This window comes from Gopherus evgoodei, chromosome 14, assembly GCF_007399415.2.
Source record: "Gopherus evgoodei ecotype Sinaloan lineage chromosome 14, rGopEvg1_v1.p, whole genome shotgun sequence".
Lineage (NCBI taxonomy): Eukaryota > Metazoa > Chordata > Testudines > Testudinidae > Gopherus > Gopherus evgoodei.
The window spans coordinates 2853539-2881072 of NC_044335.1; the positions used below are offsets into that span (position 1 = coordinate 2853539).

Sequence of the window (27534 nt, forward strand, 5' to 3'; positions counted from 1 at the left end):
GAGATTGGAGACGGATGGGATGGGAGCAGAGCCCGAGAGAGCGAGAGGACCATGAAAAAAAGCAAGAGCCCGAGAAAAAGCTGCATAAGAAGCAGCAGCAGCGTGGACTGGTGATGGTGGAGCAGAAAGACATAGGGGGCTGCCCAGGGGTCAGCGGGGAAACACGCCTGCAGAGGCGAGACCCTGGGACAGAGAGAACTGTGGTGGTGCAGCCCCAGATGCTGAGGGACTGTGGAACCTGGGTGAAGTTCCCTGGGGTGAAGCCCCTCGCTCTGCCTATGGCCCAGATCCCTGTGCAGACCCAGAAGGGGTCGGGCTGGCTGGTAGTTGGGGTTCTCCAGGATATCGGCTGGGAGGCCCTGTTGGGGGGTGACTGTCTCCCCATGTGACAGGATCCAGGCCCCGCTCCTGTAACGGCCGAGGGTTTGAATTCAAATCCAGGGAACCAATTGGCTAGGATTAAAATGGTCAGTGAAAATGCAAATAACCTGGTTGGCGGGGGGAGGGGCTGCTGGGCTCAGGATACCTGCCTACCTATAACCAGCCCCCTGGGGCTGAGTGGGAGGGAGAGATGCTCCCCGCCCCCCTGCACACCGGAGAGGGGGCTCACGCTGGCTCTGATGCTGTGACCGGAGCAGAGAGCTCGCTGCCTGCCCCCACTGGGACAGCAAGGGCAGCGCTGAGCACGGGGGGAGCTGAGACCCCAGCTGAGTGGGGGGACACGCAGGCAGGGCAGGTCAGCTGCCAAACAGGTTTGCCTGGTCCAGACGTGCTGCTGGGAAGTGATTACACAGCAGGGAGGGAGCTACCAGGGACAGGGCTCAGGGGGGCTGTGACCCCAGGCCCAGCCAGTAAGAGGGAGCAGGTCCCACTCCCTGCCCCAGCAGCTGAATCCCAGACCGAGCTGCAGAAGGATCCCTCCTTGGAGTAGCTGAGGGAACTTGCTTGCAGCACTGTGGCCAACCTCCTTGGGGAAGGCTGCAGGGACAGAGTCCTGCAGAAGAAGGGATTCCTGTACCGGGAATGGGCTCCCCAAGGGGAAGTAGAACTAGGGGGAATCGGGAGACAGCTGGTGGTGCTCCAGGAATCCACAGGGCTCTTCCCATTTGAGCTGCTGGATGGGAGGAGAGTGAGGGGACCCCTGGACCTGAAGAGGGAGGATTGGATGGAGAAGGGGGAAGACCCCCGGGGGGATCTCTTCCCTGAGGTGGGAGCCAATCTCCCCATCAGGTGTTCCCCATTCAGAGTTATTGGGAAAGCAACCCAAATCCTGGAGAGAGAGGTCAGGAACATCCTGGCTTTAGATGGGATCCAGCTGTTTTACAGCCCATGGGCCTCACCCATGGGGCTGATCCCCAAGGGAGACAGGAAGATCTGGTTTTATGGGGGCTATCAAAAGCTTAAAGCCATCACAGTGTCCGATGCCCACCCCATGCCTAGGCCTGGGGAGATTCTAGACAAGCAGAGGGAGATGGAGAACTTGGCCCTGGCAGACACTGATAACACATGCATCTTTAGCCAGACCTGGGAGGAACAGGTGTCCCAGGTGAAAAGGGGGCTGGGCTGCCTCAAGGAGGTGTGACTGACATTAAAAGCTGGTAAGTGCAAGGGGGACGGCAGAGGTGTTGTGTCTGGGCCACAAAGTGGAAAGCGGCTGCCCAAGTCCAAAGCTGGCAAAGGCCAAGATGGGGGCTCTTAACCAAGGAAGCCCGAATTGCAGCCCAGAGTGCTGGGAGAAGACCCCGTCCCAGTTTGAACCCCAGGGGTATTGGGGATAGCAAAGGGGTTCAAGCCGCATAAACCTTCCCACATGCGGCTTGCAAGTGCCATCAAGCACACCCGACCTAAGGGAGGGCGTGAGACTGGACTGTCCTGGTGTAACTCACACCGAGGAATGGGAGAGATGCTGGGGCATCCATAGGAACGTTGGTGGGTTCGAACTTCCCCAGGTCACTGGCTGGAGTGACCTCGCTCAGTTCGGTCTCGAAGGGGGGAGAGATGTGACGAACTGGGAAAGTTCTTAATGTTTTCTCTGAGTACTGTGTTGGTGCCTCAGTGTCCCCATGGCAGTTCTTAAGTATCTGGCAGAGCAAAGGGCCAGTGCACCTAAATGCCTGACACTCTGTCTCCTAGCAACTGATGGTCTGGGCCCCTCCTCTGCAAAGGTGCCAGCTAAAGGTGTTGGAGACAAAGGGATCAGGTGACCTCCTGGCCCGGAAAAGGGGCTGAGGAGAGAGGAGGGGCTGGGAGGGGTTGTTAGTCTGGAGCTGGCTGGGGTCAAGGGTGGAGGGCAGACCTGGGGGTCTGGCTCACTGCCCCCCAGAATGGACCCAGCCGAGGGGTCCGGTTCGCTGTATCTTCAAGCTCTGTTTTAGACCCTGTTCCTGTCATCGAATAAACCTCTCTTTTACTGGCTGGCTGGGAGTCACATCTGACTGCAAAGTGGGGGTGCAGAACCCAGTGGCTTCCCCAGGACCCCGCTGGGGTGGACTCGCTGTGGGAAGCGCACGGGAGGGGCAGAGGATGCTGAATGCTCCAAGGAGAGACCCAGGAGGTGAAGCCGTGTAAGCTTCTTGCCCTAAATAAGTCAGCTCCAAGGGAGAGGAGGCTCCCCAAAGTCCTGACTGGCTTGGTGGGAAGCAGTTCCAGAGCATCGCCCGGGGACTCCGTGACACCGACGCAGCAATTGCTGCAATACCCTATTGTCTTCAAGTGCTGGTGCTATGGCAGTGCCTGCCAGGGCTTCGTCTGGCATCGATGAGGAGGATGCTCCCTGCTGTCAGCGCCCAAGGGGTCCCGGGTAGGTGCCGACCTGGACAGCGCCATGCCCCTTAGTGCCTGAGCTGTGGATGACTGTATCGGTGCCGCTGTCAGCGCGGGAGCCGAAGTCTAAGCCAGTGTTGATAGCGTCGACCCAGGTGGTGGCTGGTCGATCGACCAGAGGTGGAAAAAAGGTGGCCCGAAGCTACCGACATCACTGAGTGGGACCCCTGGTTCCTTCCCCGGCTCTGGTGGAAGGCCCAGGGAGTCCAGATGGGCCACTGTGATAAGTTCTACCACTGCGGTGGAAATCGTGCCAGATAAACGCATCTGTCCCGCCGCAACCGGGACCTCATGCTCTTGTCAGAGCGGTAGGAATCTGACTCCAAGGTCTCAGAAAAGGAAGATCATGGAGAAGACGTACTTTGGGGAACCAATTGTTGGGAGCTCGGGGACCGACTTGGCTCTCTCTCTGGAGGAGCAAGTGCCAGAGGGTGCTGTGGAGAAGGAGAACGCTGGGATATCATCACTGGCTTCCCCCTTGATTGCACCTGGGGCCAGGGTGGCGCTGATGGTGCTCTCTGGCTTCTTTTTCTTCTGAGGCACTGGCAACTGAGATTGGTGTCTACCTGCCGGCTGGCTGCAAAAAAAGCCGTGCCAGTGCTGAGCGTCTCAGAAAGAGTCCTTTCTTGGCACCAGTTCCTGGGATGACGGTGCTGGGGTGCTCTGCATCTATGATTACATGCTAGGCGAGAGGTCCTCTGACGCCGGGTCCAAATGGGGTCAGAGAGCTGCCTCCATAAGGAGAACTTTGGGCCACCATTCCCTTTCTTTAATAGTTCTGGGATGGAACTCGGGACAAATTTTAATACTGTCCTTTTGTGACCTTCCCCTAGGCACCTTAAACTAAAGGCATGAGGGTCACTCTTTGGCATGCACTTAATGCAGACCTCACAGGTTTTAAACCCTGGGGACTGCAGCATACCATGGCTGCAGGGAGTCAGGGGCAAGGGGATGGGGGGTAACACCCCCAACTAACTGAAGATGAACTATGGCACTTGACAGGGAGTGCTGTGTACCAGTGATGGTGAGGCCAGGCTGGAGGAATCAGTATCACCGAACCTTGTTTCCCTCCGTATCTTGAGAAGCACCTTGTGTATGAGAGGCATAGGAGGAAAAGCATATAGGAAATAGCCTCCCCCTCAGAAAGTCTGGCACGCGAGGCATACTGCTCTCTGTTCTCTGACATTGATGTGGAGAGCAAGTTCCGCCTGAGACCAGAGGCCTTGAGTCACCTGATTGGAATTGACATGAATAAGCACTCGAAGAAGAAAGCAGGGACACCAGAGTTAAGTCAGGACTATCTAACAGTTTTTCTTCAGACAGACACCTTAATTCTGAACAAGAGCATCCACATAGGGTTTTAATGCAATTTAAAAGGCGTAAATTTAAAATGGGTTAGTTAATTTCGATTAATTTTCTTAAATATCCCTATGTAGATGTAAGCAGAGTCAGGATGAGCTCTACCCTGATATCTGGTGGTGAACTGTGGTGAGTTGTGGAAAAGAACTTCAGGGGCTGATCTTGTTTGCATAGGCACACCCACCCCACCTAGCATGAGCCCACAGCTGCCCAAATGGTCACTTTGGCTATGGTGGGATCCCCAGTTTCTCTGTTATTGGGGCAGGAAGAATAAAGTGTTGTTACCCTGATTATGTGAATCAAGGACAGTGAAACTGTTTTATGACAGAGGGACTCACCATCAACTCAATAGCACTCGCTAGACAAGGGACATGTGTTCCAAAACCCAGTGAATTGAGAGATGCTGGGGACAGGTATTTGTACCTGAGGTGTTTCAGGTCCTCAAAAACAGCCCATACCAAGTGCACCTCCTCCTCCTCCTCTCCCCCTCCACTGTGGAATATCAGAGCTAATTTTGATTCCATTAGGAGCCTAGTTACAGGCTGCTGAGCAGAATTCACTTTGGGCCATTGGCACAACAGCACTGAGGTTCCCCTACAACAAGCTGAAATCTCTAAAGAGCTAAAATTACTGCGTGCTGGGGGCGGCGGGGTACCCTGAAGATATATTGCTGAGCGGCTGGCAGAGCACAGCAGTTTGTGAGATGGCTGTAGCAGCTCATGGGACAGCGAGTGGAGTTGTTTGCAGTGATTCATGGAGAAGACTGCAGCAGAACCCCATGGAGAGGCGGGGCAGTCAGCCTCGGACCACATAAGGTGCCCTTTAACATCCCCATACGCCCTCCCCCACTCCATTTCCACCCAGGCTGGGAAGTAAAACTCTGCAGAAAAACTTTTTGAACTCTGGGGCTGCACTGACCAGGGACAGAGACTTTTGGGTAAGGGAAAAGGACGCTGCCAAACTTACTTGGGGATGGGTCTTTTGCTCATGGTTTGTGTTATGAATCCTGTTTGTGATGTTTCCCCAACATAATGCTGCATTCTTTCCTTCCTTTATTAAAAGGATTTTGCTACACTCAGACTCGATGCTTGCGAGAGGGGAAGTATTGCTTCTTAGAGGCGCCCGGGGGTGGTATGTAATTGTCCCAGGTCACTGGGTGGGGGCTTGAGCCGGTTTTGCATTGTGTTATTCAAACGGAACCTCTAGATACTGAACCCGGCCCTTGTTGCTGCCAGCTCAGATGGGCAGAAGGGTTACATAGACAAGCCCCAAGTCTTCAGGGAAGCGATAAGCATAAGTAAGAAGATATGTACGTAGACCTTTTGTTATTTTTACCCTTCTGTTTTGAAGAAGCTGTCTACAGTCACTGCATTTTCATACTGAGGACATGCCCAAAGGGAGCATCTAGCAGGTGCCAAACCCTGTTGGGACCTGTTGCCTGCCAAGGAACCAGTCTAAAACTGGGGTGAATCATGGGATTCTACTCTGAGAAGTGGAAGTGCTGCTCTGTCCCTGGAACCATGACATGCATCAACCCAAACCCTCCAGACTAGAATTCATACAAGACACAAGACAATCTGTGGATGGGTTAGTGAAATCAGGATATATCAGATGCCCATGTGAGGATCAGGGCATTTTATTTAGAGTACACCCACCAAAGAAAGGGAAGGTGAGACGCAAACAGCTAAGGGGGCTCAGACTGCATTCCATGTTCTGAGAAATGGCCATATGTTGACACTTCCCTCCAGAAGGCACTCTCCACAACCACACCCACACAGGTCACTAGGAGGGCATGGGATGCTAAGCCTCCATGTTTAGCTAGAGCCTACCTGAGCCAGCAATAGCAGCTATCAGGGACTCTTCATTCTTTTTGCGTAGATCCATTGTCTCCTGCTGCAATTGCTTCATCTTTTCTAGCTCCTGCTCTTCTGTGCTCTTCAGCTTGCCAGAAAGACACTTCCTCCTGAAAAAGAGTGAAGTATGTCAGAAAGGTAGAGAGAGGAGTTGTGACGCAAGGCCAGAAAGGGTTAAACATCCTGCAAAATAACTAACCCTCAAAAGACATGTGGAGGGGTAATGTTTGTGTATTCACATATGTACGAATAGGGTCGATGATATAATAAACAGTCCCTGTCTATGCTGTATTCTGATACTTCAGAGATCAAAAGAACATCCTGCATTTAAATGAACTGTAAACAAGAGATATCTCTGTATTTACCTTTCTTTGAAGTGTACTCTGAATGCTGGAGGAACAAGCAAATGGCCTAATGTTAATTTGTATAGCTAAGTACTAGTGATGGACCTCCTTCAAAGTCATCCTAATTACCTTTTGTTCCCCAAGGAAATACCAAACTTGTCAAAAAAGGTTGTTAAATTGTATAAAAGGTCCTTGGGTCCTGATTCTGTCATCTCAGATCTGCTTGGGCTTCATCGGGGAAGTTTGAGTCGCAAGACAGGTCCCAGTTATGCAGGTACGCCCTGAATATGATATTTGGATATCGGAATATAACTTATGAACTATTTCTAAAAGAGCTCTTTGCAACTACAAAGCTCACCATCTCTGCTATGAATCTGAATCTTAAGAATTGAACTCATGTCTGTATGTATATTGATTTTTTTTTTAAACTGTACTCTCTTTTGTTTAATAAATTTTAGTTCAGTTAATAAGAACTAGCTGAAGCATATTTTGGGTAAGATCTGGAATATTCAATAACCAGGGAGGTAATGTGTCCAATTCTTTGGGACTGGCAGAACCTTTTCTTTTATATGATGAAATAAGATTTTCAGAAATCATCATATTTGACTTAGATGCCTGGATGAAGGCCTGAGGCTGGATCCTTTAAGGGAACTGCGTTGTTTGGATGTCTGAGTAACCAGTAAGGGAATAAAGAAGCTGTTTTATGCTGTATTGGAAAATCTAAGTATTGGAATATCCACCAGCTTTTGGGGGATTGTCTGCTCCATTCTTTGCAGTTCACCCTAATTGAATGACTACAGCTGGCCCCCACTAGGACCCCAGTCACAGGAGTGAACAACTTCCACAAGTTTACAGGAGGTTTATCTGCTCCTCTTCAACAGCCTGAGGAGATACTAACCCCTTGCCAAACCTCTATGATCTCAACAAGCATAACTTCCCATTTCTATTTGATATTGCATTCCCACCTCACAGACACATCAAGTGAAGATCTGCAGAGCAGAATTGTGACTTCAGTGCAGAAGTCTAACTCAAGTTCCAGAGACACTATTCAACAGTTGGCTAACTACAGTCTTTGATTTTGTATCTCGAGGAGTACACATACAGCTGGTTGGGCACCTAAAGGCTACCTCCTCATTTATACTTAAGGATTACTGTATACATGCTCAGAACACTTCCGGGCACACTATCTCTCCCACCCACCACATAATAGTAAGACTTGAGACCACAAGCTTTCTTTAAATGGTCATATTTTAAAATTACAGCTACTAGCACAAAATAGATTGTTCCCATTCACAGGAAAGCTACGTACTTCAGCATTGTTGGCGTGGTAGGCATAGTCAGCTTGCCCTTGGGTCTGGCTGGGGAGAGTTCAGTGCTCTGGGAGCGATCTCTGTTCATCGATACTTCAGTCATTCTCTCTCTACTGCTAGAGCTACAGTGACAAAATAGATAAACATCAACACAAAACTGAGCAAGCCATTCCTGGATGCCAGTGTTTTCAGTGCAACACTGGTTCTAGCTCTCACTAACATGCCCTAGACATCCCAAACACCTAGTGAATTCACCAGTCATCTGAAGATAACCCAAGGAAGAGCCTTACCTGGCCATATAGCATGGCACTGGTGGTCTAGTTTTCCCTGGTACTCTGTTAAAGCTGCAAAAGGGAAGACTAATTACTGAAGTTTCAGAATGTAGCTTCTCCTTCCAGAATGGGCTTTGATGTATGTCTGGTAGGTGGAGAGACTAACTGCTGAGTCATACATCCCATCCTGTGACAACTGCACTAGTGTATCGTTTTCTTGATCCAAAGTTTCCTAGCATATAGGGGAGTCATATTTAAATTGAATTTGAAAAATATTCTCTTCTCGTAGTCTAGAATTGTTTGACTCCATCCTCACTAGTAGCATGAATGAAGCTTAAACACAGTTCACAGAAACACTGGGCCCAGAGTGATAGGGATTAAGAAAGTCACAAAGCTTTATTACTTGCTATCTCTCCCCCTCCCACCTAGCATTCATCCTCAAATTTGGAGAGAAAAAATAAAACAAAAACAAATCACTGGATTCATGTGTTATGGAATTAGTATCATGAACCAGGTCACCATCACCTCTACCTAAGCCTACAAGTCCACCTCATCTAGGCTGAAGCCTATCAGAAGAATGGTCTCCAAGTAATTCAAGAGATAAAAAGCAGCACTCCCACCACCCAGCCCCAAGCAGGACTCTGGTGATGTACATTTTCTGTTTCTTGGTGGGTGGAACATCTTCCTTTTTGATGGAGGTGACAGTGCATCTCTCTGCTTTGACTTTGGCCTGACGTTTGCGTTGCTGGGCATTCTTCTGTTGTGCTGACAGTCTTCTGGATACCCTCCTGCAGGAAAGAACAGTGTCAAGTCTCCCTTGTGGTCTTTGGGAAAGACAGTCAGTTCCAGTTTCAATATCTGCTGGAAAGAGTCACTGAAATCCAGACATGCTTCAGAGGAGACTAACAGCAGCTAATTGTTACACTGCTAATTGAAACCCTAAATCATTTCTGTTATTTGTACTATGGTACAAAGCCCCCTTGTGCATTTAGGCTGCAAGTCTGAACTCAGCTTCACTCAGTAGAAACTTCTGAGTATTACCAACAGCAAAGGGACTCTTAGAGCCTCAGTCCAATTCCAGATATCTACACATCCCGGAAATCACCAGCACAACTGGCTCTCTCAGCCAACAGGTATGAAACTGAACTACCTTCTTATCCCCACAGATGGGGCCTCCAGGTTAGGAAATAGGCACATTGACAGGACAGCACAGACAAGCTCATTCGGTGCTGTATGTGATGGGTTAAGCCGATATCAGTCTCCAGTTCTATCTACATGGAACCATTTATGAACATTTGAGACTACTATGCCATCATTGCTCACCTAGCCCAGGACACAGCTTGGGCATGCTGCTGCTGAGGATCACCACTAGGCCTCACATAGAACTTGGTTAAGCTGACAAGCATTCTTACCTTTGAGAAGCTCCTGAAGGAGCAGGAAGTGAAGCATCATTTGAGGGGACTCTCCAGGCTGCTAGAGAACCGACAATATTCTGCGGTCTCAACATTGCCTGCGCCATTTCTCTCTCCTCCATCTCATGGTTTTCACCTAATTGGGTGGGACAGGGAAGTTAGGCTCTGCTTTTGAACAGGTTAAGGCTATGGCTACACTAGACAGTGGCACAGCTGCACCTGCACCACTATAAGATCTCTAACGTAGCTGCTGTAAGCTGACGGGAGAGCTCTCCTGTCGACTTCATTAATCCAGCCCCAACGACCAGCCGTAGCTATATTAGCAGCAGGATCTCTCCTGCTGACACAGTGCTGCTCACACCAGCACTTAGGTCAGTATAATTTACATCACTCGGAGGTGGCTTATTCACACCCAAGTGACAAAAGTTATATCGACATAAGTGGTAATGTAGATATAGCCTAAAAGAGGGTAGTAGAAAATACCATATAAAAGCTCGCTAAATGGTAATATACTAAGAAGGTCCGGTACAGAACAGACTGAAAGGCTGCCCCTTCCCCCGCCCACACACATTTTTAGAGACTGAGCCTCAGGAGATGTTAGTACGCAACTATGGAGATAGTTTAGAAAGCCAAGGTCTTATGTTTCTAGATAATATAGCAGACCGTCGGGAAATGTAGGGACACCACACACACCTCCCTTGAAAAAATAGGACGCAGGAATTCTAATGAAAAAATCAGACCCGAGTTTGCTCTCTGAAATATATAAGTTTTTAGCTCTCTTTTCTGCAACTTAAGTCAAAAATGCTTTATCTAGTTTAACGTTTCCCAACTGTAAGTCCGGTTATGAAAAGAACATTGTTTCAAATCCTTCCCTCTACATTTTAATGTCTTGTTTTACAAAGAATTCTGCTGTTGAGTGGGATTTTCACATATGCTTTTCTCAGAGAGAACTACCAAGATAAAGAGTTCTGAAACCAGGATACTCCACGCTTGTCTTGGTCGAAAAAGCATGGTGGTCCCCCAAAAATGTGCTGCAAGTGGCTCAGGCAGATAACTCTGAAAGAGGAAATGTAGAGATCTTGGAACTGGATACAGAAATGGAGGTGGGTCTACTGGTGACATTTTCCGATCAGCAGGGGAGTAACATTAATCTAGGAAAGTGTGTTTATAAGGTGACAGATGGGTATGGTATCTTGGGCAGATGCAAGATTCTTTATAGGAAGTTTATCAGGTTTAGAGTTGACACCATCTCTAGTATTAGAACCCAACAGAAAACTGTGTAAACAAATAAAAGGAAAAAGTTAAACATAGAACCCCAGAAGCAAGAGTGTTTGAGACACCTCTCTAAACTGGACAGTAGAGAGGCATGACCGAATACAAAGTCTGGTCAGAAGACAAAATTTAAAAAGGCAGGAAAAAAATGTCTCACGTCTCCAGAGTGCATTTCTAAACTTTGCTTGTGAACTAACAAGTCTGAAAGGGTACTCAGACATGTCTGTCATATCTTTCCAAGATGACCATAAGAACCTCACAGAACCATGCTGGACTAAGCCATTATGTCACTTAGCACCAATGCCTCTCAACTTCTGGTGGATGGAGGAATTGTGCCAACTTACTGGATTTCACCATTGGTGAAACAATAGCTTGAGGAAGATTAGCCTTGAAAGAGGTAGGCTTGTGCTGCAAAACAGTCGCCACATTGTCTGCAGGAGGGACATTCTCTGAACTGGCTTTCAGATCTGTGAAAGAGTAAACACTGTCAACACATTCTATATTAAGCATTTGTAACAATACCACATGGTACACAAGTAAATATATTAGTTAAGCCTGACATCAACTCACTAGTTCTGATCAGGGATAGCATTTTACTGTACTTGGGTTTTAGACATGTCATTTACTGCATAATTCAACATAACCTACTTGCTATAGAAGTCAAGCCTAACCTAAGACAGTTTCCCAGAGCAGGGACCTTTTCCTTTCCCAAAGCCTCACCTCAGCAGAAAGGAGACACCATAGTCTCCCAAACGCTAAGATACTTACCAAACCATGAATCTACACTCTGCATGTCATCATCATTCAGAGTCCTGAAGTTGATGTAGGTAGTTTCTGCATCATAGGAATAGGAAGACTGTGGATTAGACATTTTCAGCGCAGTCTTGTCCCCAGAAGTCTGTCACATGTACAACCACAAATCAGTTTTAGATTAATCACTGGGGGAAAAAAAAAAAGTGTTAGATTTAGGTTATTTACTCTAAATCACAATAGGACTTGTTACTGCTCCACACAATGGTGGAAATGTTAGACCCTGAAAGTCACCAGTATCAAGCATCTCTAGACATGGAGGACAGAATGCATCAGACAAGACTCCTACTTGGGCTCAGAAGCACTAGGTATTATTGCAACTGCAGAGAGCATCTGTATCTAGTTTTCATGTCAAATGATAACAGTAGTTTATCTAAAGTTTGTTACTCTCTTATTAAAAAGCTTTAGATTCACATGAAAGAATCATGCCACACCTCTCAATATCGGAATTGCCCTTGAACATTGTTGAATGGTTAACACTGTGCGGACAAGCCCAGCCACTGTGCCATCCACAGAAGATGCTGAGTATTCTACCAGTGTTGACCCTAGCTCCCAGAAAATGTCCTCCATTTGTTGGATCAATGCTAGCAGGTGTCTAAAGCTTAGATTTTAAGATGCCACACCGAGTCCTCCAACTGGAAGAGAGAAGCAGCTCTGTCCTCTTTCATCTGCATAGCCTCCGTAAAGATGAAAATAGGTCTCTGCCACTCTATTCCCTCTCCCAGTTTGGGAGGAATGGACAGTTTCACCTGTGGAATTGTGGAACACTATAGTCTTGTTAATTTAAATCTACTGCTGCTGCTGAGCAAAACCAAGAGCAGCAGCTTTAGCACTGTAGTTTAGAGAGTCAAATAAAAAACATGGCATCAGGCCACACTGAAAGTTTTGCAGCCGTAATGGTTAGAAGCTTATTTTGAATAGAAAGTTTAAATTCTGTAAAAAGTGATAGCTTTGCTGTGCGCCTGCCTACCCCACCAACACACTTGGTAGGGAGATCTTCCCATTCACTGCTGGCAAACATTTTTCAAGTTGTGGTCCTTAGTCTAATAAAGAGAAACCTTCTACACTTTAGTGTGGCCTTCAGAAGCAACTTGGAATTCTGCTACCATCTTGTTATATTAAACACCTCCATGAGAAAGGATTCTCAGCAACATTAGTCATTCAAAAAAAAACAAACACGCCTTTGTACAATGAATGTTTAATTGCAATACAACAGAAACAGACACGTACTTCGCAACAATGCTGCAATGTCTCTTTATTTAAGCATACATACAGGATGGCAATGTAAACCCACAGAAAATGCCACTTCACTGCCTGCTTGGTTTGCAGAGCTAGTATCGCCTGGACTGTGTCTGCTTGGTGCTCCGTAACCTTTAAGAGCTGCTCTGTGGCTTCATTCTGGCTTGCCGCGTTCTCCTTTCGGTCCCTCTTCTCGCTGTCCTGCCACTCCTTCAAATTTCTCTTTTTTGGCTGTTGAGTGCATCATAACATCACACAGAAAGTCCTCCTTAGTTCTTCTTGGCCACTTTCTAACTCTGTGCAGCCATTCAGCCACCGATAAAGTGGGAGTCTGGGCTCCCAAGGTCATAGAATGTCAGGGTTAGAAGGGACCTCAGGAGGTTATCTAGTCCAATCCCCTGCTCAAAGCAGGGCCTATCCCCAGACAGATTTTTGCCCCAAATCCCTAAATGGCCCCTCAAGGATTGAACGGACAACTCTGGGTTTAGCAGGCCAATGCTCAAACCACTGAGCTATTTATCCCCCTCTGGTCATCTCTCTGAAGTTTAAATGCAACATTTTACAGAAGCAGTATAGTTTGCAATACACAGAATAGGGATTTAAAACACAGCCAATACTCACACACCTGTTACTAACTGGCTCACCCCAAGCTAGTCCACATAAGCCACAAGACCACCCCCAAATGGTGAGTAGCCATAGAGGCAGGGTAAATCAGTCTTCCTGGACCCTGCTGTACACTGGGCACATGGCTTGTGGGGAGAGATAGCACTGTAGAGGGGGCCTGATAATCATTCCTATCCTCATACTTTCCACAGTGGCACAGGAAAGTTACCATTAATGGGGCAAGAAACAAAGCAGGTCTGCCAAAGAACCTGCACCTGCTTTCTGCAACCCTTCTGCCCCCAATAACTCGCTTCAGTGATTCCCAAAATCAAATCCACTTACCAGGAGCTTCCTCTCCTGTTTGCACTTCGCCAACATCCAACAGCTGAGACTGGCTAGCCTCCGCCAGGGTAGAAGAGAGATCCTGGCTGCATGCATCTCTGTCTCTGGGCCCCCATCCCCCTTCAAGATTTCATTCTCCTGGCTCAGCCCTCTCTTGACTGGCATGTGAGCCACCAAAGTATCCGCAGTGGTCTTCGCAGTGGCGGTAGGGTCACCACCAAGTATCGTGCCCAGTTCTTTGCAGAACTAGTAGCTCGTGGGCCCAGCACTGGAGCGGCAGTTTGCCTCCCATGCCTTGTGGTAGGCATTCTGCAGCTCCTTCCCTTTGACCCTGCACAATGTGTCCTGGTCATGGCCCCTTTCTGTCATGTATCATGAAATCTGTCTGTAGATATCATAATTCTTATGGCTGGAGCGCAGTTGGGACTGGACAGCCTCTCCCCAAATGCTGCTTAGGTCCACCAGCTCAGCATTGCTCCAAGCAGGGGATCACCTGGTGCATGGAGCAGGCATGGCCACTTGCATGCAGTGGTCTCAGCACATCTTTCCATCACCAAGCAAACAGGAAGGGGACTTTCAAAATTCCAAAGGAATTTACGTGGGCATGGCAATTGGTTACCTGAGGGCAGGGCAGTAGAGTTCAAACAGATGACCAGAGAGGCAAGAACAGGCATAGTGGGACAACTCCCGGAGGCCAATTGCAGTGCTGTAATCGACCATGGCGTCTACACTAGCACCACAGTGCTGTAGCCCTGGTGCAGAAAGCTGTACGCCTCTCGTTCGGGGAGTTGGTGCACTAAATGGCTTTGTAGTGTGGACATCTCGCGTGTTAACAGCGCAGAAAGTTGCTTTACTGCGCTGAAACTTGCTAGCGTAGATAGAGCTTTAGAGACTCTCGGATACAAGAGAAATCCATGAATTAAGTTACAATTCCTTACATTGCAACCATTTAACATTTTGCACACAAGATCAGAGCTCATACAGTAAGGAGTAATGCAGACATTAAGACAACATGTATGCTGCATGGGGGTGGACGGAAACCTTATGCAGCCGTTTGTTGTATATGAACACAACTGCTTCGGAGGCGGGCGATATTCTTGATCACCAGAAGCTGAACAGAACAATTCACTGCTTAAACAAGCCAGGCATGTTTCAGTCCAAAGCAGTTTATATATGCCTAAAAAAGGTTGGCTCCCTTCAGCAGGAAGGTTTGTCTGGGTATAAATCAGAGTACTATTAGCAGGTCCCATTGTAATTTACAGCTCATGGATCCTCCCTTCCAAAATTTGCTGCATACTTGAGAAATCACCAGTCCCCCTAACATAGAAGTGCTGTAGCTAGGGAGAAAGTTGTCATTAGAGAAGAGTCATCTACAGGATTGTGGAAATGTCAGGGCAAGAGCTTAAAAAACTGATAAGAGGCAAGCAGAAAAGAAAGCCATGGCCAAAACCAACTGTAACTGAGCTCAAGACACGGCTGGAATCAGATGCCTTCCTGTCCCTCTTAATCAGGATCGGGTTTCTGTCAACACTACTAACTTTTTTTTTAAATCAAGTGCGTCATCTGCATTCTTCCCCCTCCCCCTCCAAACAAGCCAATCTGCCAAGCTGGAGCACCAGGCATCAAATTTCACAAATATTTGTATCCACTGCAAGATTCCAGTGCCAGACTGCCGTAAAGTTAACAGCTCACTGAGAAGCCAAGTTACTTCTGTTCTTACTGTGAGATATCTAGAGAATGTTGCCTGATAATGGGGAGGCAGTTATTGAGTTAGAAGTACGCTTATGTTCTGCACATTTATGTGACTAAGAGAAGTCAGACAAGCATTAATAAAGTGGGAATGTTTTCCCAGTTGTACACAGTGCACCTCATATTTCTTAGAAAGCCAGCAGGGAGCTGGCAATCTGACTCCAATGAGACTGAGCCATTTCCTTATCTAACTATTTGCTCAGATTGACATTTATAGGTCTCTTTCCCATTCCCCACACTCTGCATCCATTCTCCAACCAAGTCAGATTTATAGCAGAATAGTAGTTTACCAGAATGGCATCTCAGAGTTGTGCACATCAGTTTGAGCTCTGGACTCTGCCATTTGAATCTAGGTAGATTATGGAGTTTAAGATGACTTGACAACTCCTTAGAAATGTTCATTCTAGTATTTATAACCAAAATGAGTTTAATCAGTTTGTAGGTTATGTATACTGTGCACCCCTCAAAGACAAGGTGCTGATATGCATTTTGAAATCCCAGGTACACTTATTAACCAAAACATCTGACCAGAGGCTAGGAGTAAAGGCTGGCATCCCACCTCAATTCTTCCTGTAGGACATTGTCCTATTCTACTATTTAACAATCTCTCCTTCCATATGATCTGCACTGGGAAAGTGCCTGCTGACACCATTTTTACCAAAGGACAGTTTTTCTATGATGGCAGGCATGGGGCACATCTACTTTGCCAAGTTCTCACTCTGGCTCTGCTCAGCTAGTTGACCAACATATGCTGCATTTGTGAAGGATGAACATGGTTAGTTACAGAACTGCACTTCATAGAGTACATAACGGACAAGAGTTGAAGTGGTCAGTTTCTGTTCAGACTAAGGGCTTTTCTATGCACAGAGTTACTCCTGAATAATTATGTGTTGACACTCTTATTCCAGAATAAGGGTGGTTTGGAGTAAGCTAAACTGGAACAAGGCACTCTTACTCTGGAATAAGAGACCACAATTATTCAGGAGTAACTCTCGGGCTTTAAAATTTACAACCAAACCTAATCCAAAATAGTTTTCAAGCATAGACAAGCCCTAAAAATCAGCTAGAGATCTACCCAACTTTCCAAAGAACTAACCAATTACATATAACACGAGCATGTAAGTACAAAATTAGAAAGGCCAAGGCACAAAACAAGATCAAACAAGAAAACATTCTACAAATACATTAGAAGCAACAGGAAGACCAAAGACGGAGAAGGACCATTACTCGGTGAGGAGGGGGGAGAAAGAACAACAGAAAATGTGAAAATAGCAGAGGTGCTTAATGACTTCTTTGTTTTGGTTTTCACCAAGAAGCTTGATGGTGATTGGATGTCTCACACAGTGAATGCCAGTGAAAATGAGGTAGGATCAGAGGCTAAAATAAGGAAAGAACAAGTTAAAAGTTACTTACAAGTTAAATGTCTTCAAGTCACCTAGAATAATCAAGGACCTGACTGAGGAGATACCCGAGCCATTAGCAATTAATCTTTGAAAAGTCATGGAAGATGGGAGACATTCCAGAAGACTGGAAAAAGGCAAATATAGTGCCCATTTATAAAAAAGGAAATAAGGACAACCCAGGGAATTATAGACCAGTCAGCTTAACTTCTGTACCCGGAAAGAAAATGGAGCAAATAATTAAGCAATCAATAAAACTCATGGATTTTCACAAAGTTCAGTGGCCAATGGCCTCAGATATTTTTGAGCATAATTTGCCTATTTTGACCAGGTAAGCGAGATCTGAGCTATGGTTCTCAACCTGCAGCCTGATCAGCACACAGCTGTGGCCCATGCGACATCCTCAGGACCACACAGGTAGTATTGAATGTGGCCCGCAGTGGTAAACAGGTTGAGAACCACTGGATTAGAGCATAAGAAAAAGAATCACTGTTCTCAGTTTTCATAATAAACAGGTACACAGCTCTTCAGATTTTAGAATAGTCTAATATTGGATAGACTTAAGATTGTCAGTAAAGACAGGGCACTCTCTCTTATGGAGAGCCAGAACTGTTCTTTGTTCCAGACTTTGTAACCAGAGTGTGAATGAATCTTGAAATTCAGAAACATCAAATATGCATAGTCTACCGAGGATGACTGTGCCAACTAGAGAGACCACAGATGATGGCATAGCAGCAGGCATTGTGTAGTGAATTTCCCAGATGTGGCTTAGTCCTGCAATTGCATGAATCTCTGGGGCTGCCCCCTGGTAGAGTTAGGACATAAACCTCTTTGCGCATCAACTCGTTTGAAAGCAGTGTGATGGGGTGTTTTTGTCCATCCTGGCAATATGGCCAAAAAGCACCCAACACTGCTTTTGAATATGAGGGACTGAAGGAAGACCAGATATTTTTTCAAAACCTGTGTCTTGACATGTTCCCTGTTTTAGTAACTTGTTACATTGCTGTCACACCACAGTGCCTTTCAATATATAATGGAACAATCCTTAAAATCCCTACAAGATCTTATTCTGTTTTACAGATGGGAAGACCAGGGCAAGGTAAGTAACTTGCCCGATGTGACACTTTCTCAGGGCACCCAGTATCATAGGTCACCTGGTTACCCCCTGCCTCCAGCATGAGGGAGTCTATCTTGTGGCAGCTCTTGCACAGCACCACTCTACCATTTAAACCCTCTCCTCAGGACTCTGCCAGTCCTACTTTGCTTTGCAAGTTAACACTAGATGTACCCCTATCCCTGAAGGGCATTCTCCCTATAGCATCCAGCCCCGTCACTGGACACTCTCAACACTTACCAGTTAAGCTTTTGCCAAGAGACGGCATACATTACTCCTAGGGAAATTCTGCAGGACTGCGCACCCACAGAAAACATCCCCCCCGCAGAATGCCTGTGATTCCCTGCAGAAAACGGCAGGAAAGAAAAGGGAAGCCGCCAGGGGTGGGGACCATGGGTGCCCTTTTGGGGGGGGATTGCCTACCCCAGAGGCAAGGCATTGGGGGGGGCACACGGGGTTACCTGCTGCTGCTTCCCCCCCCCCACACTTCTGCAAGCACAGAGCTGCCCAGCTGAAGGAGGCTGCGTCTGAACTCCCCTGACTCTGCAGCTGAACTTCACCTCCTGGTTTCTAGTGCGAGTCATGCTCCCCTTTTGCATGCTGGGAGCCTTCAGGTTTTCTGTGCAACAGTGAGTGCCTGGGGTGGGGCTGGGTAAGGGGTCATGGGGAAATGACGAAGGGGTGGGGGTGAGGAGAATGAAATGAGGATGGGGAATCGGAGGGGCAGGGGGAGCAGGAGCCCAGCATGTGGCATCTTCTCAGCAGCAGCTGAGGCTTCCCTGTGAAACAGATCAATCGAACCATCACTCTGACAATCCCTAACCCCTCCTACACCTGGACCCAAACCCCACTTAGCCCCAAGCAGCTGCACCTGGACCCCCACAAGCCCCACCTCCATGCCCCCCCAAGCCTCATCTCCCCACATCCGGACCCACACACTGAGGGCCCCCCCCCCACCCCAAGTCCCATCTCCCTACAACCAGACCCCCCTGCTGAGCCCCAATAACCCTCACTCAGATCCCCTGCAGAGTCCCATTGCCCCTGCCATGCTGGAGCCACATTTATTTATTGACAAATTTTAAAATATTGTGCACATAATTTTTTTTTTTTGCACGCAGAATTCCTTCAGGAGTAATATATAGAGCTAGAAGCTTACATCTTGGTTAGTACCACAGCACTCAGGTATATTTAACATAAGACAAGAATAAGTTTAAGTGATATGGAGTAAGGATAATGGAAACGGAACTGGTTATACAAACAAAACAGAAGTATAACATGGTTTCTAGAGACTAAAAAGTAACTCAGGCTACCATCCTTGTCTAAAGCAGTTTCTCCCTCTCATTATTATTATTAAATACACAAAGTAGGATTTAAATAGTTCCAACAGTAACAGACAGAACAAAGTCAGTTACCGAGCAAAATAAAATAAAATGCGCAAATCTGTGTCTAATCAAAGTGAATACAGATAATCTCACCCTTAGACATGCTTTAGTAAATTTTTTCCTCAGACTGGACACCTTCCAGGCCTGGGCATAATTTTTCCCCCTGGTACAGCTCTTGTTCCAGCTTAGGTGGTAGCTAGGGGGATTTTTCATGATGGTTTTCTCTCTTCCTTTGTTTTCTTCCACCATTTTATATATCTTTTGCATAAAGCGGGAATTCTTTTGACACTCTCTGAGGGCTTGTCTACATCAGAAAGTTGCAGCGCTGGTGAGGGAGTTACAGCGCTGCAACTTTGAAGGTGTACACATCTGCAGGGCACCACCAGCGCTGCAACTCCCTGTTTGCAGCGCTGGCCGTACTCCCGTTTTGTCTCGGGTGTAGAGGATCCAGCGCTGGTGATCCAGCGCTGGTACCAGCGCTGGTAATCAAGTATAGACACTTACCAGCGCTTTTCTTGACCTCCGTGGAATAAGCAGGTATCCCAGCATACCTGAGGAAGCCTCTGGTAATCAAGCTGGTCTCCTTCCCCGGCTTGCTCTCGCGTTCCCCGAACCCCGAGCAAGCAGGTCTCCTTCCCTGCGGTTTGCAGGGTGGTTCGGGGAACGCGAGAGAAAACCGCGGCGAAGCTGGTCTCCTTTCCCGGTTTGCTCTCTCGTTCCCCGAACCCCCGAGCAAGCAGGTCCCCTTCCCTGCGGTTTGCAGGGTGGTTCGGGGAACGCGAGAGCAAACCGCGGCGAAGCTGGTCTCCTTTCCCGGTTTGCTCTCTCGTTCCCCGAACCCCCGAGCAAGCAGGTCTCCTTCCCTGCGGTTTGCAGGGTGGTTCGGGGAACGCGAGAGCAAACCGCGGCGAAGCTGGTCTCCTTTCCCGGTTTGCTCTCGCGTTCCCCGAACCCCCCTTGAAGCCGCCCAACAGCGCTGCAGTGTGGCCACATCTAACACCACTTGCAGCGCTGGTTGCTGTAAGTGTGACCACTCTGCAGCGCTGGTCCTATACAGCTGTACTAATACAGCTGTAACAACCAGCGCTGCAAAATTTTAGATGTAGACATGGCCTGAGTTTCCATCCCTCCATCTCAATGGAAAGACACTAAGGCCATGTCTACATCTAAAATTTTGCAGCGCTGGTAGTTACAGCTGTATTAGTACAGCTGTATAGGGCCAGCGCTGCAGAGTGGCCACACTTACAGCAACCAGCGCTGCAAGTGGTGTTAGATGTGGCCACACTGCAGCGCTGTTGGGCGGCTTCAAGGGCGGGTTCGGGGAACGGGAGAGCAAACCGGGAAAGGAGACCAGCTTCGCCGCGGTTTGCTCTCGCGTTCCCCGAACCCCTCTGCAAACCGCAGGGAAGGAGACCAGCTTGCTCGGGGTTCGGGGAACGAGAGAGCAAACCGGAAAGGAGACCAGCTTCGCCGCGGTTTGCTCTCGCTTTCCCGAACCCCCTGCAAACCGCAGGGAAGGAGACCTGCTTGCTCGGGGTTCCGGGAACGAGAGAGCAAACCGGGAAAGGAGACCAGCTTCGCCGCGGTTTGCTCTCGCGTTCCCGAACCCCCTGCAAACCGCAGGGAAGGAGACCTGCTTGCTCGGGGAACGGGAGAGCAAACCGCGGCGAAGCGGGTCTCCTTTCCCGGTTTGCTCTCGCGTTCCCGACCCCCCCTGCAAACCGCAGGGAAGGAGACCTGCTTGCTCGGGGCTCCGGGAACTAGAGAGCAAACCGGGAAAGGAGACCCGCTTCGCCGCGGTTTGCTGTCGCGTTCCCGAACCCCCCTGCAAACCGCAGGGAAGGAGACCTGCTTGCTCGGGGTTCCGGGAACGCGAGAGCAAACCGGGAAAGGAGACCCGCTTCGCTGCGGTTTGCTCTCGCTTTCCCGAACCCCCTGCAAACCGCAGGGAAGGAGACCTGCTTGCTCGGGGTTCCGGGAACGAGAGCGCAAACCGGGAAAGGAGACCCACTTTGCCGCGGTTTGCTCTCGCGTTCCCGAACCCCCTGCAAACCGCAGGGAAGGAGACCTGCTTGCTCGGGGCTCCGGGAACTAGAGAGCAAACCGGGAAAGGAGACCCGCTTCGCCGCGGTTTGCTGTCGCGTTCCCGAACCCCCCTGCAAACCGCAGGGAAGGAGACCTGCTTGCTCGGGGTTCCGGGAACGCGAGAGCAAGCTGGGGAAGGAGACCAGCTTGATTACCAGAGGCTTCCTCCTTCCACGGAGGTCAAGAAAAGCGCTGGTAAGTGTCTACATTGGATCACCAGCGCTGGATCACCAGCGCTGGATCCTCTACACCCGAGACAAAACGGGAGTACGGCCAGCGCTGCAAACAGGGAGTTGCAGCGCTGGTGATGCCCTGCAGATGTGTACACCTTCAAAGTTGCAGCGCTGTAACTCCCTCACCAGCGCTGCAACTTTCTGATGTAGACAAGCCCTAAGTTAAAGATGGATTTCAGTTCAGGTGACATGATCACATGTGACTGCAAGGCTTCATTACCCACTTGCCAGCACACAGGTATACAGGAAGACTTACAGGTAAAACACACCCATCTGCAGACAATGGTCCTAGTTAATGGGAGTTATCAAGATTTCAAATCACCATCAATGGCCCACACTTTACATAATTACAATAGGCCCTTAGAGTTATATTTTATATTTCTAGTTTTAGATACAAGAGTGGTGCATTTATACAAATAGGATGATCACACTCAGATTATAAGATTTGTAAAGATACCTTATAAGAGACCTTTTGCATGAAGCATCTCTTAGCTACATTATATTTACTTATTAAATCTTTATAAAACCATATAGACTGCACATTCCAAGGGGGTCTCCACCCACAAGAGAAAGTCTACTTAAACCCCTGGGAGATCCCTCCATTTGGTCTTCAGCTGGCTGAAGAGGGAGCCTCTCCACCCTCCAGGATACTTGGAAGAAACTGGAACAAAGGGGTGTGAGTGATTGCTTGACCCAGGCTAAAAGGAGATTAGCATGTAAAAGGGAGCATTCTGGAACTGTTGAGGATCTTATCTGTATTCAGTTTTATTAGACATAGACTTGAGCATTTTATTTTATTTTGCTTGGTGATTTACTTTATTCTCTCTGTTACTACCTGGAACCACTTAAATCCTACTTTCTGTATTGAATAAAATCACTTTTTACTTATTAACTCAGAGTGTGTATTAATACCTGGGGGAGCAAACAACTGTGGATCTCTCTATCAGCGTTATAGAGGGAGAACAATTTATGAGTTTACCCTACATAAGCTTTATACAGGGTAAAACAGATTTATTTGGGTTTAGACCACATTGGGAGTTGGGCATCTGAGTGTTAAAGACAAGCACACTTCTGTGAGCTGTTTTCAGGTAGACCTGCAGCTATGGGGCAAGTAATTCAGAACCTGGATCTTTGTTGGAGCAGACAGGAGTGTCTGGCTCAGCAAGACCGGGTGCTCGAGTCCTGAGCCGGCAGGGAAAACAGGAGCAGTGGCAGTCTTGGTACATCAGTTGGCAGCTCCCAGGGGGAATTCTGTGATCCAACCCGTCACAAGTAGGTATACATAATTCCTCATAGTGTTAATACATACACATCACAATGATACTAATGATCAGTGCATCACCAGTTTCCACTGATAGTCACAACATTCTTTACATATGAATACTAGGACAGCAATGCATTAGGTGTAGTGAGTTTGGCAGGCCCCATAAAAGTTGCTGACACAACAGTGAACCCTTTGCCAATGAGGGGTTCAGTGACATCCAGGAATTCTATGGGAGAGCTGCTACTGCAGTTCCACTTGAGCAGTGGTTCTCAAACTTATTTTTTCACAGACCACTTGAAAATAGCTGAGGGTCTCGGGGGACCACTTAATGATCTTTCCAAACGTTTGTACCATTAGCTAACTTTTGTAAAGCGCTTTGGATATAAGTGCTATATAAAATAAACCTTAATATGTTTTGTTTGTTCTACAAATAAAAGCACACAACTCATTTTAATATTAGTAATCTTATCTTTCTAATGCAATGGATGTGCCCTCTCCCCTGCTACAGCAGCCCCTGAGCTGGGGCTGGAAAGGAGGGGGAGGTCTATTTCAACAAATTGATTTTTTTTAAACGTTTTGATTTTGACAAAATTATTTCTAAAATGACTTTTGAAATTCTCTTTTCAAATGTGTGATGAACTAGGAATGTTCTTAATGTTTTCTCTGAATACTGTGTTGGTGCCTCAGTGTCCCCATGGCAGTTCTTAAGTATCTGGCAGAGCAAAGGGCCAGTGCACCTAAATGCCTGACCCCCTGTCTCCTAGCAACTGATGGCCTGGGCCCCTTCTCTGCAAAGGTGCCAACTGAAGGTGTTGGAGACAAAGATCAGGTGACCTCCTGGCCCAGGGAAAGGAACTGAGCAGAGGAGGAGGGGCTGGAGGGGTTGTTAGTCTGGAGCTGGCTGGGGACGAGAAGTGAAGTGCAGACGTGGGGTCTGGCTCACTGCCCCCAGAATAGACCCGGCCGAGGGGTCCGGTTCACTGTATCTACAAGCTCTGTTTTAGACCCTGTTCCTGTCATCGAATTAACCTCTGTTTTACTGGCTGGCTGAGAGACACGTCTGACTGCAAAGTGGGAGTGCAGGACCCTGTGGCTTCCCCAGGACCCCGCTGGGGTGGACTCGCTGTGGGAAGCGTACAGAGGGGCGGAGGATGCTGAATGCTCCAAGGAGAGACCCAGGAGGTGAAGACGTGTGAGCTTCTTGCCCTGAACAAGTCTGCTCCAAGGGAGAGGAGGCTCCCCAAAGTCCTGCCTGGCTTGTGGGGAACAGTTCCAGAGCATCGCCTGGGGACTCCGTGACAAAATGTGCCTATGTTGTAACAAGAAGGAATTACACAACAGCACGATAACAAAAATGGAAAGTGTTTGTTCTTAATAGCTAAAGGAATCCAGTGCTCTGATACCAAATTTGACATTTCAGTTACTTTGGAACTTCTTGCACTAGCCCATTCTCCAATATGCTCTTTAACCAAATGTTAAGTGTTTGTGTGTGTATGCAGCAAAGAATCCTGTGGCACCTTATAGACTAACAGACGTTTTGGAACATGAGCTTTCGTGGGTGAATACCCACTTTGTCAGATGCATGTAGTGGAAATTTCCAGGGGCAGGTATATATATGCAGGCAAGCTAGAGATAATGAGGTAGTTTAATCAGGGAGGATGAGGCCCTGTTCTAGCAGTTGAGGTGTGAAAACCAAGGGAGGAGAATCTGGTTCTGTAATTGGCAAGCCATTCACAGTCTTTGTTTAATCCTGAGCTAATGGTGTCAAATTTGCAGATGAACTGAAGCTCAGCAGTTTCTCTTTGAAGTCTGGTCCTGAAGTTTTTTTGCTGCAGGATGGCCACCTTAAGGTCTGCTATAGTGTGGCCAGGGAGGTTGAAGTGCTCTCCTACAGGTTTTTGTATATTGCCATTCCTAATATCTGATTTGTGTCCATTTATCCTTTTCCGTAGAGACTGTCCAGTTTGGCCGATGTACATAGCAGAGGGGCATTGCTGGCATATGATGGCGTATATTACATTGGTGGACGTGCAGGTGAATGAACCGGTGATGGTGTGGCTGATCTGGTTAGGTCCTGTGATGGTGTCGCTGGTGTAGATATGTGGGCAGAGTTGGCATTGAGGTTTGTTGCATGGATTGATTCCTGAGCTAGAGTTATTATGGTGTGGTGTGCAGTTACTGGTGAGAATATGTTTCAGGTTGGCAGGTTGTCTGTGGGCAAGGACTGGCCTGCCACCCAAGGCCTGTGAAAGTGAGGGATCATTGTCCAGGATGGGTTGTAGGTGTGTGTATGTTTTGTTTGCAATGGCACCTGAATGCCACAGAATATGGTCTGGGATATACACCTTAATACACTTAAAACTGCCTTCTCCAAACAAGGATATTCCACCAAAGAAGTAGATAGCATCATAGAACAACCTACCATGACTCCCTGAAAGAACCTGCCTCAATACAGCAAAAACTTCCCCAAACCCTTGCTCTGGCCTTCAAAGCACCCCACCCCCAAACCTCATCCGAAGCCAGCACCCACCGACCAGGCCACACCAGAGCTTGCCAGAACAGATGCGAAAGCTGCAGCCACATCTCCGCTCCTATGGCTATTAAGCCCCCACGCCCCAGCACGCCTCCCCCATTTTGAGTTGGTCACAACTTCAGCAAACGTGGCAGTTGAGTCGGGGCAGAGAGAGGGGCCTGGAGCAACCCGCCCCTCCTAGCAACAGGCACCGAGCTCCGAGCCGGGCACGAGAGGGGCCCGCTCCCGGGAACGCGGGACTCCCACCCCTGCGGCTACAGCCGGGCCCCAAGTCTGACACGGCCGGGGACACCCCCCCAGGCGGAGACCGGGGGCCCCGCTGCTCAGGAGCCAGCCAGGCCCAAACCCACTTACCGCCGCCACCGCCAATCCCAGCCCCGCTCTGCGCGACAGTCTCCACCGCACCGCTTCGCTCCGCCGTTAACAAGTTTGAACAACGGTCCCTAGTCCAAACTCACCAATCACCGCGGGCTGTCACCCCCATCGAACGTGCGGATTGGACAAGCCGCGGGACGGAGCACAGTGCCCGGATGGAAACAAGCCCGCCCTGCTCTCCCATGAAACCAACTGCCGTCACGGAGACTTCTGGGACATGTAGTCTCCAGTCTGAGGGCGGCTAGCACAGCAGGCGAGCGTTAAAACCACAACTCCCAGAAGGCAACACGAACCGGAGTGCGTACCAATCCGAGAAGGAACTTTCAAAGTGGGGATGAAGTGGCCAATCAGCTTTCAGTAAGTAAGGGACTGTTTGCTACGTTTCAGGGGCGGGGGCAATTGGTGTCCTTGGTGGCTGGAATAGTCCATTGTGAAGCTGATAGAACTATGGAGGCAGGGCAGGTAGACTACAGGTGACACTGGCGCTTGGCTTATTCCCATACCAAACCCTTCCCCCAACTCAGTGGGGTGCCACGTCTCCCATCCCCTCGACTCAGTGGGTCGAGCCATGTGATCTTCCCCAGCATAGAGCTAGGGGGTTGTGCCCTTTTCCCATGCCAAGGAGTCTCCCTAGTCGGGCACCTCCCAGGATCAGGCCCAACACACCTAGCCAGCTTTACACCAACACACTTCTCAGCAGGTTTATTGGCATTGTGCAGATGTCTAAATAACCCCCATTTTGAATTTTGGTTTGGTCAAAACTTGATGTGCTCACAAATAGTTTGGGGTTGGCCAAAACTGCATTTATCAGCAAGCAGTATGTTTGCTGAAATATTTCCCCTATCGCTAGCAGTAAAATATGGTATTGCACACTCCCAGATAACCCTGATCCTGCACCACTCCCATAAACAGCCAGCATGTCCCGGGGGGGGGGGGGGGGGGGAGGAAGGGACTCTGCACATTGCCCCAGCCTGCAGGCATGCTCCCACAGCTCCCATTGGTTTCAATTCCTGGCCAATGGGAATTGCAGACTTGGTGCTTGGGGTGCGGGCAGCGCGCAGAGACCCCTGCCCCTCCTCCAGGGGCTGCAGGGATGTGCTGGCCACTTCCGTGAGCAACACGGGGCCAGGGCAGGTAGAGCCTGCCTTAGCCCTGCTACGCCACTGGACGTTTAGCACCTAAAATCTCCCAGTTTGGCTCAATTCCAGGATAAAGCCCAATTCCAGGAGACTCCCAGCGAAACCAGGAGATTGGCAACCCTAAGCGTGAGATCAAAACAGCTCAAGAAACCCAGACTTCTTTATTCCGTTACCTTAGTTTGCATGCAACCAGACTATTTGACTTTAAAACCTTACCCTGCCAAGAATACGTTACCCTTTAGTTGACTGCTCTTTGCACTGGCCAGGTACAGATAGTCGGTGTGATTCAGGTTTCCTCAGTTCGGGGGGTGGGGTGGGTCAGACGGTCAAAAAGAACAACATCCTAGACCAAGACATGCACACATACCCTCATGAGGTTCTACACATTTAATCTCATCTGCCTGCTGTGTTTTGAAGCAGGTCAACCAATCAGGTTAGGCCAAATTTAGTGTTATCGCTTTGGCTGTAGAATTCATGCTTATTTTCTTGTAGCCAATTATTGTTTTAGTTTATAAGTTATGTTCAAGGAGATAGCTTACTTCTATATAGCCCACTGTCTCGACTGTGGTTTTCCTTAGTTTTCTAGGTAACTTACCTCTAAATGGGTTATTGGCTTGATTG

The 27534-nt window shown here is 48.3% G+C and overlaps 1 protein-coding gene across 8 annotated transcripts in view; it reads right to left on the reverse strand.

The window, feature by feature from the left end:
• The window catches only part of TPX2 (TPX2 microtubule nucleation factor), a 39781-nt gene extending 12486 nt beyond the window's left edge, over window positions 1–27295 (reverse strand). For 2 of the 8 annotated variants that reach the window (XM_030533114.1, XM_030533109.1), the window contains exons 1-7: window positions 27149–27295; window positions 11414–11583; window positions 10990–11112; window positions 9374–9509; window positions 8615–8749; window positions 7689–7811; window positions 6012–6145 (exon numbers count right to left, since the gene is read on the reverse strand). In XM_030533114.1, the coding sequence (XP_030388974.1) occupies window positions 6012–6145; window positions 7689–7811; window positions 8615–8749; window positions 9374–9509; window positions 10990–11112; window positions 11414–11516 (754 nt within the window). In that variant the 5' untranslated portion in view covers window positions 11517–11583; window positions 27149–27295. Of the gene's footprint in view, window positions 1–6011; window positions 6146–7688; window positions 7812–8614; window positions 8750–9373; window positions 9510–10989; window positions 11113–11413; window positions 11584–25753; window positions 25839–27129 lie in introns of those variants that run through there. The other 6 variants (XM_030533116.1, XM_030533113.1, XM_030533115.1 and 3 more) reach the window with 6 other exon arrangements.
• Window positions 27296–27534: the final 239 nt, after the last annotated feature.